At 40.2% G+C, this 17,915-nt stretch overlaps 1 protein-coding gene across 2 annotated transcripts in view; it reads right to left on the bottom strand.

Moving 5' to 3' along the window:
• The window catches only part of LOC124550987 (endoribonuclease Dicer-like), a 315,900-nt gene that overhangs the window by 245,916 nt on the left and 52,069 nt on the right, over positions 1-17,915 (bottom strand). For both annotated transcript variants that reach the window (XM_047125814.1, XM_047125813.1), the window contains one exon: positions 11,338-11,509. In XM_047125814.1, the coding sequence (XP_046981770.1) occupies positions 11,338-11,509 (172 nt within the window). The remainder of the gene's footprint in view (positions 1-11,337; positions 11,510-17,915) is intronic.

A 17,915-nucleotide genomic window follows, 5' to 3' on the forward strand; every position in this document is an offset into this window, starting at 1 on the left:
TATCATAATGAGTTGTATTGGCTACCAGATGGAAGGCCTCTGCCAACTGTCTGATTCCTCCACCTACAAGCTCTGCCAGAGTGATTCCATCCCGGAAGTCCAACACAACCACTAATACATAAATCCATAAGTCCTTCCCAGAACCTGTCACCTGGGTCTGCCTTCCTCCTCATCCCAACACCCTGCAGCACTCCTACTTTCTATGTGCTCCCCAAAATCCAGAAACCCATCTGGTTGCCCCAGTGTAGCTGGCTGTTGTGCTTCCACTGAAAGAACTTCCATTCTCGACCAACGCCTCCAATCGAGTGCTCAAAACCTAGCTTTCCACATCAAAGAAACTAATCACTTCCCACCATCTCCACCCCTTTACCTCCGGGATTCCTATTTGTCACTGTTGAGGCCACCTCCCTACACACCAATATCTATCATCCCCTTCAGACTCCAAACCCACTACCACATTCCTTAATCGTTTTACCAACCATTTCCTGACCCACAACTACTTTTCCTTTGAGGAGAAGGTTCACAAACAATACCACGGCATACGCATGGGCACTCACAAGCCATCCTCCTATGCCAACCAGTTTATGGCTTATCTAGAGGAGACCGTCCCAACCTCCAACATCTCCCAAACCCCCAATCTGGTTCAGGCTCATTGGTGATATCATCATGATCTGGATTCAGGGCTTTTGACACCTCATCCTCATTCCCTCACAACCTCAACACCTTTTCTCCCATCCATTTCACCTCATCCTCTTCTACACAAGGCACCACCTTCCTGGACGTCGATCTAGACCTCTCCGATGGGTCCATCTGCACCTTTGTCCACGTTAAACATCCTAACCACCAACATAACCTATATTTTGACAGCTGCCATCCCAAAAAGTCTCTCTCACACAGCCTAGTCATTCATGGATAATGTGTCTGCAATGATAGTGATGAGAACTCCCTTGCCCAGTATGTTGGAGGTACCACAAAGCCATTCACAAACAGGCAATGCCCCCCGAAACATAGTCCAGAAAGAAATATCCCATGCCATATCCCTAAACACCCCAATGTCTCCCACCACCACTACATCTTAACAAAGATCCTTCCCATAGCTCATAGAATGGTGTTCCATCACCTACCCAATCTACTCAACATACTGGTCTATCACTACACTACACTACACCACTCCCACTCCCACTCCCAACCCCTTGCCACAGGCATCATATCCCTGTGGCAGACCACACCGCCTACTCCAGTCCTGTCACAGTCTTTTCCTGCCCCATTAGATGTTGGGCCACCTGTGAAAGCAGCATGTCACACACCAACTCTACTGCAAACACTGCACAGTTTTTTATGTTGGTACGACTACCAACCAGCTCTCCACCAGGATGAATGGACACTGCTAGACTGTTGTCAAGAGCATAGTTGACCTCCCGTCCCCATGCCCTATACCCAATGGTATCCCCTGGCTGTGTCCTGTCACCCCCTCCCAATTCACACCTCCAAATTGCCTTCGGCATATGCCACTTCCCATGAGCTACAATCGTGCCATCCTTCCCTCCTGCATTACTAACTGGCCAACTGGTTGTCTCCCTCTGAACTGCAAGCCAGCCACCCCAGTCCCTTTCCTTACCTCCTGGGAGGCTGTTTGCTGAGTAGGCTCCTCTAAACCAAAAGCCAATACTTGTTACAGTTATTTTACAAGGTAGTTTTCTCATGACTCACACTGTTGAAAATGTAAATGTGGGATGTGCTCCTTTAAATAAGTACCACTTTTAAACACGCTAACTGCAGACCTGTGATCGGTGATCTGTGCATGTACGCTGAGCTTCTACACCTAGCTTATTCAGAATGCCTCAAGTAATTGAGAATTCCACCAAGAGTAAAAAATGCCTGGATGACACATTTCTTATACACAAAAGACGTGAAAATGTTTGAAATTCATCACGAGATTACTTAATCTTTTGGAGAAAACATCACAAGCACTGCAATAAGAAAATGGAATGGAATGTTTAAAGATGGCTAGTCTCGATAATGGCCCCAATTTGGCAAGGAAGAGTGTCCTCAAGTTTCTTTGCATATGCCGTATCCAGTTGCAGTCACTCATTGATAATTACATCTTACTGAGTAAGAAAACTGCAGGGATGTTGAGTGCTATGTTTCACCCGATGTTCAGCAACAAAGAAGATGAATTTTTAGGCCAAATCATTACTGGCTGCTCATGTCATACCAGAATCTAAAAAACAATATGCGGAACAGGGACACTCAGTATCACGAAACAAAGCAAAGATGACATTCTTTCAAAAGATATAAGGTTATCTGCAAAAATTGTTTTATTTGAGTTGTGTTGATTAAATTCACTCACAAGTTTGTTTCAGTGCAATGGTCATTTTCCAGTGATCCTGTAGAGATGTCATCATTGTTATAGTATGCCAAGATGGCCACCGAGTAAGTGACGCCAGAAACCATTTCCAGAAAGTTAAGTGATTTAGACAGGAATATAATTTAGTTTAACGCCGACAACAAATTAAATACGTGCATTAGTGTATCATTTAGTCTTGCCATTAAAGGTTTGACTTTTCTTTGCGTATTTTTTCAGAAAACACGAAAAGATCGTAACTTCGCGAAGTCGCGCTTAGACTTAAATTTTGTAAACGTGTTTGTTTCTTGTTTCACGGTAATTTAACCAGTTTCTCGGTAACAAATAAGTAAACTACCGTAAATAGCGTATAACTTCATTGTTGTAATACAGATTTCAGAAAAACAGCATAACTTTATATCAGAAACTTGCCTATATACATTTGTTTATAGGCCTAATTCTCGTAACGTTTTTGGAGAATCAAAGTTAAAGTATCTTGTTTAATTGTCCTTTTTTTCATTCCATCGAGTGAAATATATAATAAATAGCGTATACCTTCATTTTTTTAATACAGATCTCAGAAAAACAGCGGAATTTTAAATCAGAAACTTGCTTATATACATTTGTGAATAGGCTTAATTCTTGTAACGTCTTTTTTGATTTTCGGTAATTTAATTGATTTATTCTAGCTAAAGTATTATTTTTGCCATGAGTGAGAAGTGCCTGACTTGCCGTAGAATTGTTAGTTCCGGGGTTTGGTGTGATGGATGTAGTAGTTTTTTTCACTGGGGGGACTGCAGTGGCGTGGGTGTCGGGAAAGTGGATCAGGCTCATCAGTGGTTATGTAGGATTTGCAGCAGAGATAGGAAGATAGTGGAACAGGAGGGGAAAATTGCTGCCCTTCAGGCTGAGCTAGATCAGGCTAGGGAAGATCTGGACAGGTTAAGGAGGGAGAAGGGCAAAGAGAGGTGGGAAGTGGCAACAGGTAGCAGAAGGAACAGGCCTAGAACTAAGTCTGACAGTTTTGTGGTGAATGTCAAAAATAAGTTTGACCTGTTGCTTCAGTTAGAAACTGATGAGCCTCAAGCAGAGGTAGGTGTAGACAGGACACAACAAATTTTCAATAGGAAATTGAAAAAGAATGTAGGAAAGTAATCGAAAAGGAAGAAAGTTTTGTTGTTAGGCAGTTCTCATGCCAGAGGTGTAGGCCAACTTCTGCAGGAGGAATTAGGACCAGAATACCAGGTCACAAATTTTTTCAAACCAAGTGCTAGTCTGGATCAGGTGACAGAGGATTTAGGTTCACTCTGTAAAGGATTTACCAGGGAAGACACCGTGGTTATTGTGGGAGGGCCAGGGAACAGCATCGACAGAGATCCTGGGTACAGTATAGAGTGTGACCTGGTAAAGATTGCGTCGGCATCGAGACACACCAATGTTGAATTTGTATCTGTCCTGAGACACCATGACCAGCCTCATTTGAACTCTTCTGTTGGGAGAGTTAATTTGGAGTTGGAACGGCTGCTTGGGTCGGGTGCGGGGGCTCATATTGGTGTGGTTCCTGTTGATTATCTCAGTAGGTGGGACTATACCAGGCACGGCCTACATCTCAACAGAAAAGGGAAGGGGAAACTGGCTGGGCTAATAGCAGGAAATTTAAGGGGGGGAGGCACTGCCATGAATGGTAAAATACCAGTGGTTACAGGTGTTGGAGCAGCACCTTTTTTAGGATAGGTAAGACAGAAAGATGTCAAGTTCTACGAGAGGTCAGGATTGAAACAAATCTTCAGTTTAGGAAAGAAATTAAACAGCACAATTCTAGCACTTTTGATCACCAATCACAGCTATCAATTATAAATTTTCACCAATCACCAGAAATTTTACCTCCACCAAGTTGTATCTCAGTCCTAGGTAATTCCATTGATGAATTAAAGTCACCCAACCAGTTGACATAATCTGCCTCTCTGAACACCATGTGACCACTGGTATAGGAACTAGGCCTAAGCACAATGAGAAACTCAGACAGGAGAGTGCTGCAAATGTTAGAATAAGGAAAGGTTCTCATAAAAGTATAATTAAAAATAATGTAAGTATATTTCATCAAAATATTGGGAGTTTAAAGAATAAAGTAGATGAGCTTCTGGTTTGTTTAGAAGATTTAGAAGCTGAGAATGAAATAGATACACTATGCCTGTCTGAGCATCACATTGTTACTGATATGGATAAGGTAAATGTAAGTGGATATAAGCTCTCTGCACATGTAATGAGAGAAAATATGGAGAAAGGAGGAGTTGCCATATATGTCAAAAGTTATCATTGTGCAAAAAGTATAGAAACAAAGAAGTTTTGTGTAGAGAAACATATAGAAGCATGTGCCTGTGAGCTTAAATTAAATAAAGGCACATTTATAATTGTAACTGTATATAGGTCCCCATCAGGAAATTTTCATCTATTTCTGAAAATTTTGGACTCCTTGTTGTGCTATCTGTCAGACAGGGGGAAGAAAATTATTATTTGTGGGGACTTCAATGTAGATTCTCTGAAAGAGGGTAATAGGAAAAATGACCTTGAAGTATTACTCGGTTCTTTCAATTTGACACCCGTTATTGATTTTCCTACTCGGGTGGTAAAGGATAGCAGCTCACTGATAGATAACTTCTTTATAGACCAAGATAAGTTTAACCAGATAAATGCTCAGCCTGTTGAGAATGGTCTTTCTGATCATGGTGCACAGCTAGTTACAATATATGACATAGCTCCATTCAGCAATACTAAACAGTCCTCCAAAGTAGTACGTTCAGTCAACGATTTAACAATTGCAAATTTCAGGGAAAGCCTACAGCAGATAGACTGGGATGAGGTGTACCGTGAACCTGATGCCAATTTAAAATATAATTTATTTCATGACATTTTTGTAAATGCATTTGAAAACTGCTTGCCCAAGAAAATAGTTAAATATACTCGTAAGAAACCTTGTAACAAACCATGGCTTACTAAGGGTATAAAAATATCTTGTAACCGGAAAAGGGAAATGTATCTGACAGCAAGAAAGAGTAGTGACCCAGAAACTATCAAAAATTATAAAAACTACTGTGTTATATTAAGAAAAGTTATTAAAAAATCCAGGAGTATGTGTATCATGTCTGAAATCAGCAACTCTGATAATAAAATTAAAACAATTTGGAATATTATTAAAAGAGAAACAGGTCAACCAAGAGCAGAGGAAGACAGTATCACCATCAAATTGAATGAAAACTTTACGAACAAAAAGTCAGAAGTTGAAAATATTTTTAATAATCATTTTCTAAATGTTGTGGATATAGTAGGATCCAGGTGTTCATTAGAAGATGCTAGGCTGTTAATGGAAGAGGCCATACCTATGCAATTTGATACAATTGAAATCTCACCCACTTCTCCCTCTGAAATTAGGAAAATAATAAACTTGCTCAAAAGCAAAAACTCACATGGAATTGATGGCATTTCCAGCAAAATACTAAAAGCTTGTTCTCAACAGATAAGTAAGATTCTCAGCCACCTGTGTAATAGCTCTCTGCAACAGGGCATTTTCCCTGATAGACTGAAATATGCTATTGTTATACCTTTGCATAAAAAGGGGGATAGATCTGATGTCAACAATTACCGTCCAATCTCCCTTCTAACAGCTTTATCCAAAATTTTTGAGAAAGTAATGTATTCAAGAGTAGCTTCACATATCTGTAAAAATGAAGTACTAACAAAATGTCAGTTTGGTTTCCAGAAAGGTTTTTCAACAGAAAATGCCATATATGCTTTCACCAGTCAAATTTTGAATAATCTGAATAACCGAACACCACCCATTGGGATTTTTTGTGATCCCTCAAAGGCTTTTGATTGTGTAAATCATGAAATTCTGCTAGACAAGCTGAAGTATTGTGGCATGAGTGGGACAGTGCACAAATGGTTTAATTCGTACCTAACTGGAAGAGTGCAGAAAGTTGAAATAAGTAAATCTCGTAACATGCAAAGATCAGCACATTCCTCAAACTGGTGAACTATCAAGAATGGGGTTCCACAAGGGTCAGTCTTGGGTCCTTTGTTGTTATTATTATATATTAATGACTTGCCATTCTATATTCATGAAGAGGCAAAGTTAGTTCTCTTTGCTGATGATACAAGTATAGTAATCACACCTGACAAACAAGAATTAACTGATGAAATTGTCAATACTGTCTTTCAGAAAATTACTAAGTGGTTCCTTGTAAATGGACTCTCACTGAATTTTGATAAGACACAGTACATACAGTTCCGTACAGGGAATGGTATGACGCCATTAATAAATATAGACCTTAATCAGAAGCATATAGCTAAGGTAGAATATTCCAAATTTTTAGGTGTGTCCATTGATGAGAGATTAAATTGGAAGAAACACATTGATGATCTGCTGAAACGTTTGAGTTCAGCTACTTATGCAATAAGGGTCATTGCAAATTTTGGTGATAAACATCTTAGTAAATTAGCTTACTACGCCTATTTTCACTCATTGCTTTCATATGGCGTCATATTTTGGGGGAATTCATCACAGAGGAATAAAGTATTTATTGCACAAAAGCGTGTAATCAGAATAATAGCTGGAGTCCACCCAAGATCATCCTGCAGACATTTATTTAAGGATCTAGGGATATTCACAGTAGCTTCTCAGTATATATACTCTCTTATGAAATTTGTTATTAACAACCAAACCCAATTCAAAAGTAATAGCAGTGTGCATAACTACAATACTGGGAGAAGGGATGATCTTCACTATTCAAGATTAAATCTAACTTTGGCACAGAAAGGGGTGAATTATACTGGCACTAAAGTCTTTGGTCATTTACCAAATAGTATCAAAAGTCTGACAGATAACCAACAAGTATTTAAGAAGAAATTAAAAGAATTTCTGAATGACAACTCCTTCTACTCCATAGAGGAATTTTTAGATATAAATTAAGAAAAAAAAGAAAAAAATATTTAAAAAAATAAAAAAAATAAAAATAAAAAATAAAGAAAAACAAAAAACACAAAAAATAAAGGTGTTATATTAACTTAAGTATGTTGTTAAATTAACCTAATTATGTCATGTATTAGAAAATTCTACTCGTTCCACATCATTACGAAATATCGTATTCATGATCCATGGAACTAGTATTAATCTAATCTAATCTAATCTAATCTAATCTAATCTCTAATCTATGTATTTTCTATATAATATTACATTATATTATACTAACATCTAGGTGGAATGACATCCACAATGCATCTTGGAGGGAGTTTTCTGTCTGGTAAAATGCATCATTATGAATTTTGTAGTTTCTTTTGTATTGGAAAATATATTACTTTTTGACAGTTAAGAAATGGTGATTGAGTTTCAGAGACTGTAAATTAAATAACGGAAATCACAGATTGCAATATCAACATTATTATGAAAAGGAGAGATTGCTACTCTCCGTAAAGATGACAAATTGAGTTCCAGACAGGCATGACAAAAAGACTGTTACATACAAGTTTCCAGCCAAATCATTCTTCAGAAAAGGAAAAATGCACACAAATTCTCACAAGCACACCTCTCAATGCATTATTCAACTGCTCAATTTGCACAGCTCTTTCTCTTAAATAGATAATCCAATTCTTTAGAAATTTTAATCATTTGTTTGTGTATATGTGTACATCACTAATTCCAATTTGCGTCCCATTCTGATAACTCCTTTGTGGTGTCTTTTTTGTCTCAGAATGTACTCCACTTTTTCACTGTGCTGTGCCAATTTATTTTGGCTCCTCACGCGGCCCTGATACAGTATTGTGGCACGTGGATTTCAATGAGTTGCAGAAAAAAAAAAGAATTATGCAGCCCTTTCACAACCTCCCCCCTCACCTTCCACAGTCATAATTAAAAGCTCCGTGACTACTACTCATTGGCTGATTGCCTAAATATCTCACACAACCATAACGATGATGATGATGATGATGATGATGACAACGATTTCAAAGCGGTACTCTGCCAGTGCTTGGCTAATTAGACAGCATATTTTTATGGGAAATGGATTCAAAGCTGGTTATCATTATAAATGCCTTAGTACTGGTAAGAATATAATAGAGGGAAACATTCTACATGGGAAAAAAATATCTAAAACCAAAGAAGCTGTAACTTACCAAACGAAAGCGTTGATATGTTGATAGAGACAATAAAAAACACACACACAAATTTCAAGCTTTCTCAACCCAAGGTTGCTTCATCAGGAAAGAGGGAAGGAGAGGGAAAGACGAAAGGATGTGGGTTTTAAGGGAGAGGGTAAGGAGTCATTCCAATCCCGGGAGTGTAAAGACTTGCATGTGTGTGCATACGTGCGGATGGCTGTGTGTGTGTGTGTGTGTGTGTGTGTGTGTGTGTGTGTCCTTTTTTCCCCCCAAGGTATGTCTTTCCACTCCCGGGATTGGAATGACTCCTTACCCTCTCCCTTAAAACACACATCCTTTCGTCTTTCCCTCTCCTACCCTCTTTCCTGACGAAGCAACCTTGGGTTGCGAAAGCTTGAAATTTGTGTGTGTGTTTTTTATTGTCTCTATCAACATACTAACGCTTTCGTTTGGTAAGTTACAGCTTCCTTGGTTTTAGATATATTAATACTGGTAAGTCTACACACATACTCCACAAGGTACTGTGCGGTGTGTGGTGGAAGGACATCGCACCATTACGGGCCATTTCCTTTCCTGTTCCATTTGGCTCACTACAATGACGGTGTTCGGCTGTTTCCCTCCACGCTCTACACGGGGTCCACAAGTTGAGCTCGAGGGAACAGCCAGACACGTCCCGGGCTACTGGCGCAGCCAGACTGCACAGCAGTCACTTAGCCACGGCGTGAGTAGAAGGCCGGGCAGCCAAATGCCAAAGTAGCAGATTCCAGCACCGGTACTGGCACCGACCCACACACACGTGAGCCACGCGGCACCGTCAACGTTATCAGCGGAAGGCCTGCCGTGTACCTGTGATGCAGTAAAATCGGTGACACACTCGCCGGTATTTCTCTGCATGCTTCGGCACGAGTTACCCCTCTCTCCCTAACCGTATCTCCCTGACATTCTAACAGATTTCAATCCCTGAGCTGAGGGGATTGTAACAGCCGGATCATTTACCGTATTTACCCGAATCTGAGCTACACTGGAATCTAAGCCGCACCTGAAAAAAGAGACTCGAAATCAAGGAAAAGAAATTTTCCTGAATCTAAGCCGCACCTGAAATTTGAGACTTGAAATTCAAGGGGAGAGAAAAGTTTTAGGCCGCACCTCCAAATCGAAACGAAGTTGGTCCATTGTAATATGAGACACAATTTAGGTCGAATGAATGACGATAAAGCCACACTAGTTTGGTTCGAGTCGTAAGCTTAACAGTTAAGTTTTAACAAGCAGCCATTGCTATGTGTCAGGCGCTCCAACCGTATTTACACGGGTACCCTTCCTTTGTCACGTGCTTCGTCTGGTTTGAATCAATTGCTTATTTTTCTTTAATCTGATAAGTGCCGTTCTCTTTGTTATAGGTGTTTACGTCACTCTAAGCTGAAAATGCATTACTGTACTGTGTCATGCATTGTTTGTCGCATTCTGATAATGAGTGTTGACGACCTGTCGCCGCTCGCAGCATGGCTCGCTTTTGCGTGCGCTACTGCCGCTAAAAAAAAAGAGGAATCGTCTCATTAGAGAAACAATGGCAAGAGACTGCTATTTGTTGTTACTTACACTGCTGCTTTCTTTGATAACGATCAACAAGAACCAAATAATAGACTGCTTATGATAGAAGATGTTCTGAATGAGAGTTTAGCGAAAATTTTTCTCCATTTGAAAATCTTTGCAGACACCTCTTTAGTACATTACATTCTGCACAGAAATTAGAGTCATCATAGATTTAAAAATCTAGTCAATTGCCGTGCTTCATTTCTGACTGTATCACTATTAGGTATAAGAATAATACGGATATAAACATGACACGATATGCATATTCTTCCGTGTTTGCTGTTGTCTCACTCTAGTTTTGTAGTTTATTAGGCAGACAGGATTTAAATGAGATAGCAGCAAACACGAAAAGAATACATGGCAAAACGTTCATATTCGTATTATTCTTATGGTGAAGAGAACACTGCATGTGGTTCACAATTCATAAAAGTTCCTGTTAGCAACCATCTCTTCTCACAGATAGGAAAAAATTCAGAACGTAGAGTTGTCAGTCGGATTTTCATAGTACATTTAAATACTGCTACATTTGAAGATGAACAATACGGAATTTGTATTTACTTCGTTGGATAATGTATGAAAATGCAGTGGTCGAAACTCGGGGCAGAGAAAAAAAGCTCGTCTTCCAGCTTTTTTTTTTTTTTTAATTTATTTACTGATGCAGGGGTTTTGGCGCCAGTATTTATCTTTGTGCCTGCAAAGCATGCGTGTGCAGCACTACATATATTCGATGGCAGAAGTTAGTTGTGGCGGCACCTACCACCATTTTTCACAACTTCCGCTTACTTTGCACTTGATTCTAAGCCTCAGGCGGTTTTTTGGATTACAAAAACCGGAAAAAAGTGCGGCTTAGATTCGAGTAAATACAGTATGTATACAGAAAATAGCTGCGGTCCTGTCTCACTTCCCTAAGGCACTGCTGACAATATCCTCGTCTCTGACAAACACTCGCCGTTGAGGGTAACGTATTGGGTTCTGTTATTTGAGGAGTTCTGAGCCACTCACATATCTGGCAAGCTTTTCCGTAAGTTGAGACCTTTGCTAACAGTTGGCACTGGGTCAAATGCTTTATGAAAATCTAGACACTAAATTGAAGAGCAGATTAAAGTATAAAGTTTCATTTAATAACAAAATTTGTTTAAAAAATGCAGTTGTGATTGTTTAGCATAAAAATGGTACATACATAAATCATTTGAAACCAAAATTCATACATATTTTTACAGAAATAGATATTAAAATGTAATATGAGGGCATACCTCATGAGTTGCAAATTCCTTCTGCCACCTGTCCGGTTTCCAGAAATCAACATTTTGAAGACCAGTATAGATTCCTACAGACAGATCCGTGTGACGTCGTATATACTCTGCCTGTTGTCCCACCAAGGCCACAGTATTGGCAGCAAATACAGCAACTTTCCTGTCTGGGTCACTGTACAAAGAAAACGTAGTCACTGTTAGCCACATCTTCAAATAACTGATGTAGGGGAAAAAAGTTTATTCGTGATCTTCATTGTTTTATAGAATTACACTGCTGTCATTAAACAGTTTTTTAAATCTATATCTACATTCATATTACATAATCCAACGTACAGTTCGTAGACCATCGCTAGTCATTCACTTCCCTACTATCTTCACAAACTGAGCAAAGTCCGCAAAGTTTAGAAAGATAGACGCATCTGATAATGATCTAACAGACTGAAACCAGTTGTAAAAAAAAAGGGAAAATTCTGTGATTAAAGACTGTTTTTAATTCCACAAGTTCTGAAAAGGGATTACCAGTACACCTTTCTGTGAGCTGTAATCCCTAAATAAGTTGACATGTCACAATTAGCAGTCACCAAATAAATGTTAATGGAACTTCTTTATTTTCATAACTATTTCAGGTGTGGCCCATCATCAGATGACCTGCTACATTAATAACACATTTTTACATATCAAATGTGAACACATGCAGCAACTTATTTATACAGGCACAATGAATTGAAACCAAAATACATACATATTTTTTACAGAAATAGATATCACAATGCACTTCGAGTACATCAAGTGACAAAGAAGTCTTTCGACTTCAAGAAGTCACTATATCGATAAAAGGGCAAAAATGGTGATTTGGCATATATCAAACAATGGAAACTCCGGGTAGGAGTATCAACAATGTAGGAAAAGACAGAAACCTACATACTGCAAAGAATACACGTCCAGTTGCAGACAGCCACAATTAAAAAGATACTCATATACACTTTCAGCCACAGCCTCCATCAGTAAAACACACACACACACACACACACACACACACACACACACACACACACACACACACACACACTCTTCACGCACAAACGACCGCCAACTGCGACATCTTGGGCTGGAATAAAACATCACGTGGGATGCAAGCAGTAATCTGGAAAGGATGGGGAAGGAGAAGGGGAAGGGATAGTAGTGTATGGATGGGGAGAGAGACAAACACTGACTGGTAGTGTGTGCAGTGACCAGACTGCCAAAAGGCACAGCGTCAGGAGGTTGGGGGGCAAGGAGGTGGGAAAAGAAAGGAGCAGAAAAGGAGAGGAGTGGGGAAAGATGGGGAGATGCATTGGCAGAGAGCTGCAAATAAACAGAGTGAGAGATGAGAATGGGGAGGGGATGATAGGGCAGAAGGGGTGGAAATGCCCATTATTTTACTGTAGGTTGAGGCCGGGATAATTACAAGTGAAGAATTTGTTGTAAGAGTAATTTCCATCAGACCTAGTCTGCAATCAGATCTCCCGTGCCATTTCCCCTCACACTCCCAATGCCTCCACCACCCCCAAGAACCAGCCATAAAGGAGTGTCTCCTTCATCACCCAGTACCACTCTGAACTGAAACAACTGAACCACATCCTTTGCCAGGTCTTCAATAACCTATCATCATGCCCTAAAGTGAGCAACATACTATCTGAGACATTTCCCACCCCTCCTTTGTGGTCTTCCATTGCCCACACATCCTCCACAACATCTTAGTCCACCTGTATGCTACTCCCGATCCCAACCCCTTGCCACAAGGATCATTTCTCTGTGAAAGACCCAGGTGCACAACCTGTCCAATCCACCCACCCAGCACTTCTTATTCCAGTCCCATCACAGGTTTATCCTGCCCCATCAGGTCCAGGCCACCTGCGAAAGCAGCCGTATCATTTACCAGCTCTGCTACAATCACTGCAGAGGCTTTTTATACAGTATGACTACCAACCAGCTGCACATCAAAATGAACAGCCACAGACAGACTTTGGTCAAGAGCATAGCAGACCACATTGTGGCATATCATGCAGCTGAACATAACACACTTGATTTCAATGACTGCTTCAACACCCGAGCCATCTGGATACTTCCCTCCACCACCAGGTTTTCTGAACTGCAAAGATGGCAGTTATCCTTACAACACATTATTCACCCTCATAAATATCCCGGCCTCAACCTACGGTAAAATATTGTCCCCACAACCTCCACCAAATGGTTTCCAACTCCTCTGTTCCGTCATCTCCTCTCCATTCTCATCTCCAACCCCGTTTATTTGCAGCCCTCTGCCAATGCATCTGCCCGTCTTTCCCCAATCCAATCATTCTTGCTCCCTTTCCCTCCCCCACCTTTCTGCCCCATAACCTCATGACTCTGTGCCTGTTGGCAGTCTGGTCACAGCACACTCCACCAGATGGCATTCGTCTCCTTCCCACCCATACACTACTATCCCTTCCCTACCCTCTCCAGATTGCTGCTTGCATCAAACGGGATGTTGCATTCCGGCCCAAGATGTTGGAGGTGGCAGTTGCGCGCGTGCTCTTTTTTTTTTTTTTTTTTTACTGGTGAAGGCTGTAGCAGAAAGCTTTATGTCAGTGTCTTAATTGTGCCTGTCTATGACTTGACATGTCTTCTTTATGGTAAGTAGAAATCTTTCTCTGCCTACACTGTTGATTTGACATATAGAAAACTAGCAGACAAATGAATGTAGAGGTTCTCAACACCACATAAGTAGACTCGCCTATGTTAAATGGTGTATGAGTGGTGGCACTGCAGACCCGATATAAGCCATTATTTTTTTTATAAAATTTATTTTACAATAAGAATGGATAATTAAACAAATTTAAAGTTGTGTGTACTTCATGGCAACATAAAGGGCAAAGTAAAACATAATTAATACAAATGGTAAAACATAAAAGTTTAAGTAAAAAGACAAAACCCATGCATAAAATCTGAGGCAATGGCCTCGGTGCAGTGGATACACTGGTTCCCGTCAGATCATCGATGTTAAGCGTTGTCGGGCATGGTCGGCACTTGAATGGATGATGATCCAAGCCGCCATGTGCTGTTGCCATTTTTCGGGGTGCACTCAGCCTCGTGATACCAATTGAGGAGCTACTCGACCGAATAGTAGTGACTCCGGTCAAAGAAAACCATCGTAACGACCGGGAGAGCAGTGTGCTGACCACACACCCCTCCTATCCGCATACTCAGCTGAGGATGACATGGCGGTCATATGGTCCTGATGGGAAACTTGTGGCCTGAAGATGGAGTGCTATAAAATCTGAGCCACGGCGGCTCTCACACAATTCATATGATCTTTGACTCGCATGGTGCCGTTGGGGCACAGCACCCTCCGGTGTGATGGCTCCGAATGTGGTTGCTGGTTTTGGTGGCCAGTATGAGCTGAGGAACATAACTGTGATGAATTTCTTGTGGGGTGTCTTCGCCATGGTGTTAGGTGCTGGTGGGCCACCCAATATTGGGGGTCATGTTATCCCAATTGAGTACCGATGTGGCTTTTGCTGCGATTTATCAAAAGGGCTCCACACTGTCAGGGCAGTGTTCACAGTCAATTTCGTCTTCCTTCTGTTTGTTGGGTATAGATATCCGAGTCTCCATGGTATTCAAAGGGCAATGTGACTGCACGATATGGTAGACATTTTAAACTGATTCATTGGCCACTACGTCGTCATAATTTCTTGTGTGTGTTAATCTTATGTATCCACGGTGCTCGTGAACCTTTAGCCAGTGAATAAAGTGCTGTGTTCCAGAAGAAAGCTTATTTTGAATGTTGGCAGTGTGCATTAGTATCTGCATTACCTCTTCTTGTCCACCTCCTCTAAATTCTTCTGATTTTTAAAGTAAATGACTGGTCATGTAATTTTCAATTGGAGGTACAGTGAAATGTTTAATATTACCTGTTACCATGGATGATTAATTGTTCATGTCAGAACGGGTGAGTGTTTTGCTGTTTTATTGATCTATTTATAATTTGGTTTCTTTGAAGCTAATGTTAAAGGCCCATGCAGTCTAAAAAATTATGTAGTGCATCTGTTCTACTTAAGTGGCTCAGGTAAATTTTAGTCTGTTCCAGGATGCAACTGTTTGCTCCAAACCACTATGGACTAATGTGTGTACTGGTGAGCTTTGAATGTCATGCTAGTGTCCTTGAGTCTGTTTTAATGGTTTACTAGAAAAGAAAAGTTTTCTAGTATTACTACCTTATTACTGAAATTATTTTTTTTAAATATTTGTAGCTTGTTTCTTAAATCTTTTGGTTCATTTGTTGAAAAGTAGTTGAGTTCTCACGGTTTTTGGTAAGAGTACAGGGAATTGTTGTTAATTATCTCTTGTACTGCATTGTTGGTACGTGTTACCTACGATCGGGTCTTATTTACTCTTGCCCCATTGGCTTGCTTAGTCAGCAGTTTACGTCATTCGAAGTGCATACACTCGGCACCTCTTACTGCTGCCTGTCTTTCACGCTGTTTCCTCTAACCATGGTTGCAGAGCTTAATGTTCCTGTTCAAGTTAATTTTACACTTAGGATAATTCTGAATCCGTATTCATTAGCTTGCTGCCTTCACCTTAAGCAAATTTTGAACTGTTGGGACCCAAATATATACCTTAATCTGTTGTAACACAATTATTATGTTTTATTGGAAAACGTGTTAAATCTTCAACTGGTATGTTTTTCTGGGTTTAAAATTATCTTGGCTAGATATTAATTTCAAATTGTTTTTCATCGTTTTAAGAATGGTTTTAGGGTTTTTAATCAGTCAAGTTTAGATTAATAGGCATTCTGGTACTACTATTTGCTTTATGTAGCTTGTTTCATCTGAAACTATGCATATGTCACAAATAAAATGGAAGGTAGTCCAGATGTACTAGGAAAAATGTAAAAGAGAAATTAAGCTAGCAGCCCATCAAAAATGCTAAAACACTATTGTATATTATTTGTTACTTGTTCACTGATTACTTTATCTGGGTTAGTACGAAAATGAGAATGGTCTTATAATATGTCCAAATGCCTGCCTTTTGGTCCCAAATGCAGAATTTTTAAACTACTCTCAACAGGACAAAATTGGTGGCCATTTTCTCTCAAATGACAGCCCACAACGTGCATATCTGTGCTACCTGAATCTTGTTTTAAAATCCCTTCCTGTCTGGCCTATATTAATACTCTCACACGGCCCATGACCTGCCAGCTTTTTACGATCATAATAAGAATCATTATAAATGGTCATACACCTTAGCTATAACTTTCAATACTACTTACATCATCCTACTTTTGACCTTATTGTTCGCAGGCAAGAATGATGGACAGGCAGTTCACACGTCTGGCGAATAATAATACAAATATGATATAGAGGCTATTCCCGCAACCACTGAGGCAACAGGATGCAACCAACTGAACCATGTGGCACATGTTGTAACAAATGATGTCTGTCATCTGGGCTCCAAGGTCATACTTGGATCCATCCAGCAACTGGCAGAAGAGTTTGAGAATATCAGCCTTGCTTATTTAGTTCCAACAAAATTCACAATTTGCAGTGCCGTCCCCAAACTACCCTTGGCTCCCTGGTTCTAAGTTGAGTTGAAGGTGTAAACTAGAGACTGCAGAGTCTTTGTGACAAGCTAGATTGTGACTTCCTAGACTTGTATCATAGAATTGGGAACTGTAGGGTCCCCTTAAATGGGCCAAGTGTGCACTAAATATCAGAGGCCGCTTCTTAGGTAGCTGACTGTGTGTGCAGTGCATACAAGGGCGTATCAGATTAAATGACACAGTATCTGGTCCAGATAACGATAGCTGTAGGAGACGCAGAAGTAACACTGTAACATCCTAAGAAATGCCCCTCACACGCGAGTCCTAGTGGATAATTGCTGAAGTACAGGGTGTTTCAAAAAGAATATACTTATTACAAAGTATTATTCTGTCCAAACTATCGATCGCTGCACCTCGGCTCGGCTACTGGAGAAACAAATACATAGTCTAGTTTATATTAAGAGCCACTAGATGTCAGTTGTCTTCTGTTTTGCTTGGTAACCATCATATGTTTAAAATGGCTACTCCACAGCAGAAAACATTTTGTGTTCTCGGGTTAGCGAAGTGCAATTCTGTGATTACAGTGCAAAGACGTTTCAGGTTGAGGTACTAAATTGATCCTCCGAATGGATGGAACATGTGCAGATGGTATCAACAGTCTGTATATACAGGATGTGTACGTAAAGGAAAGAGTCCTGGCTGCCCTAGTGTTCCTGTAGAAAATGTTGCACAAATTCAAACTGCTTTCCAACACAGTCCTTCAAAATCAATTTGTAATGCCAGTCGGAAGTTACAACTGCCTAGAACAACAATTTGGCATGTTTTGAGACGCCAGTTGGTTACACAGCCGTACAAGTTACAGCTGTTACAAGCTCTGCATCCTGATGACAAACACAAAGGTGTGGCATTTCGGAAAGAGATTCTTGATGCTATTGACAATGACAACACTTTCGCACAATGCATCGTGTTCAGTGAAGAAGTGACTTTCCATGTCAGTGGTCAGGTAAACAAA

This window comes from Schistocerca americana, chromosome 9, assembly GCF_021461395.2.
Source record: "Schistocerca americana isolate TAMUIC-IGC-003095 chromosome 9, iqSchAmer2.1, whole genome shotgun sequence".
In the NCBI taxonomy this organism is placed as follows: Eukaryota; Metazoa; Arthropoda; class Insecta; order Orthoptera; family Acrididae; genus Schistocerca; species Schistocerca americana.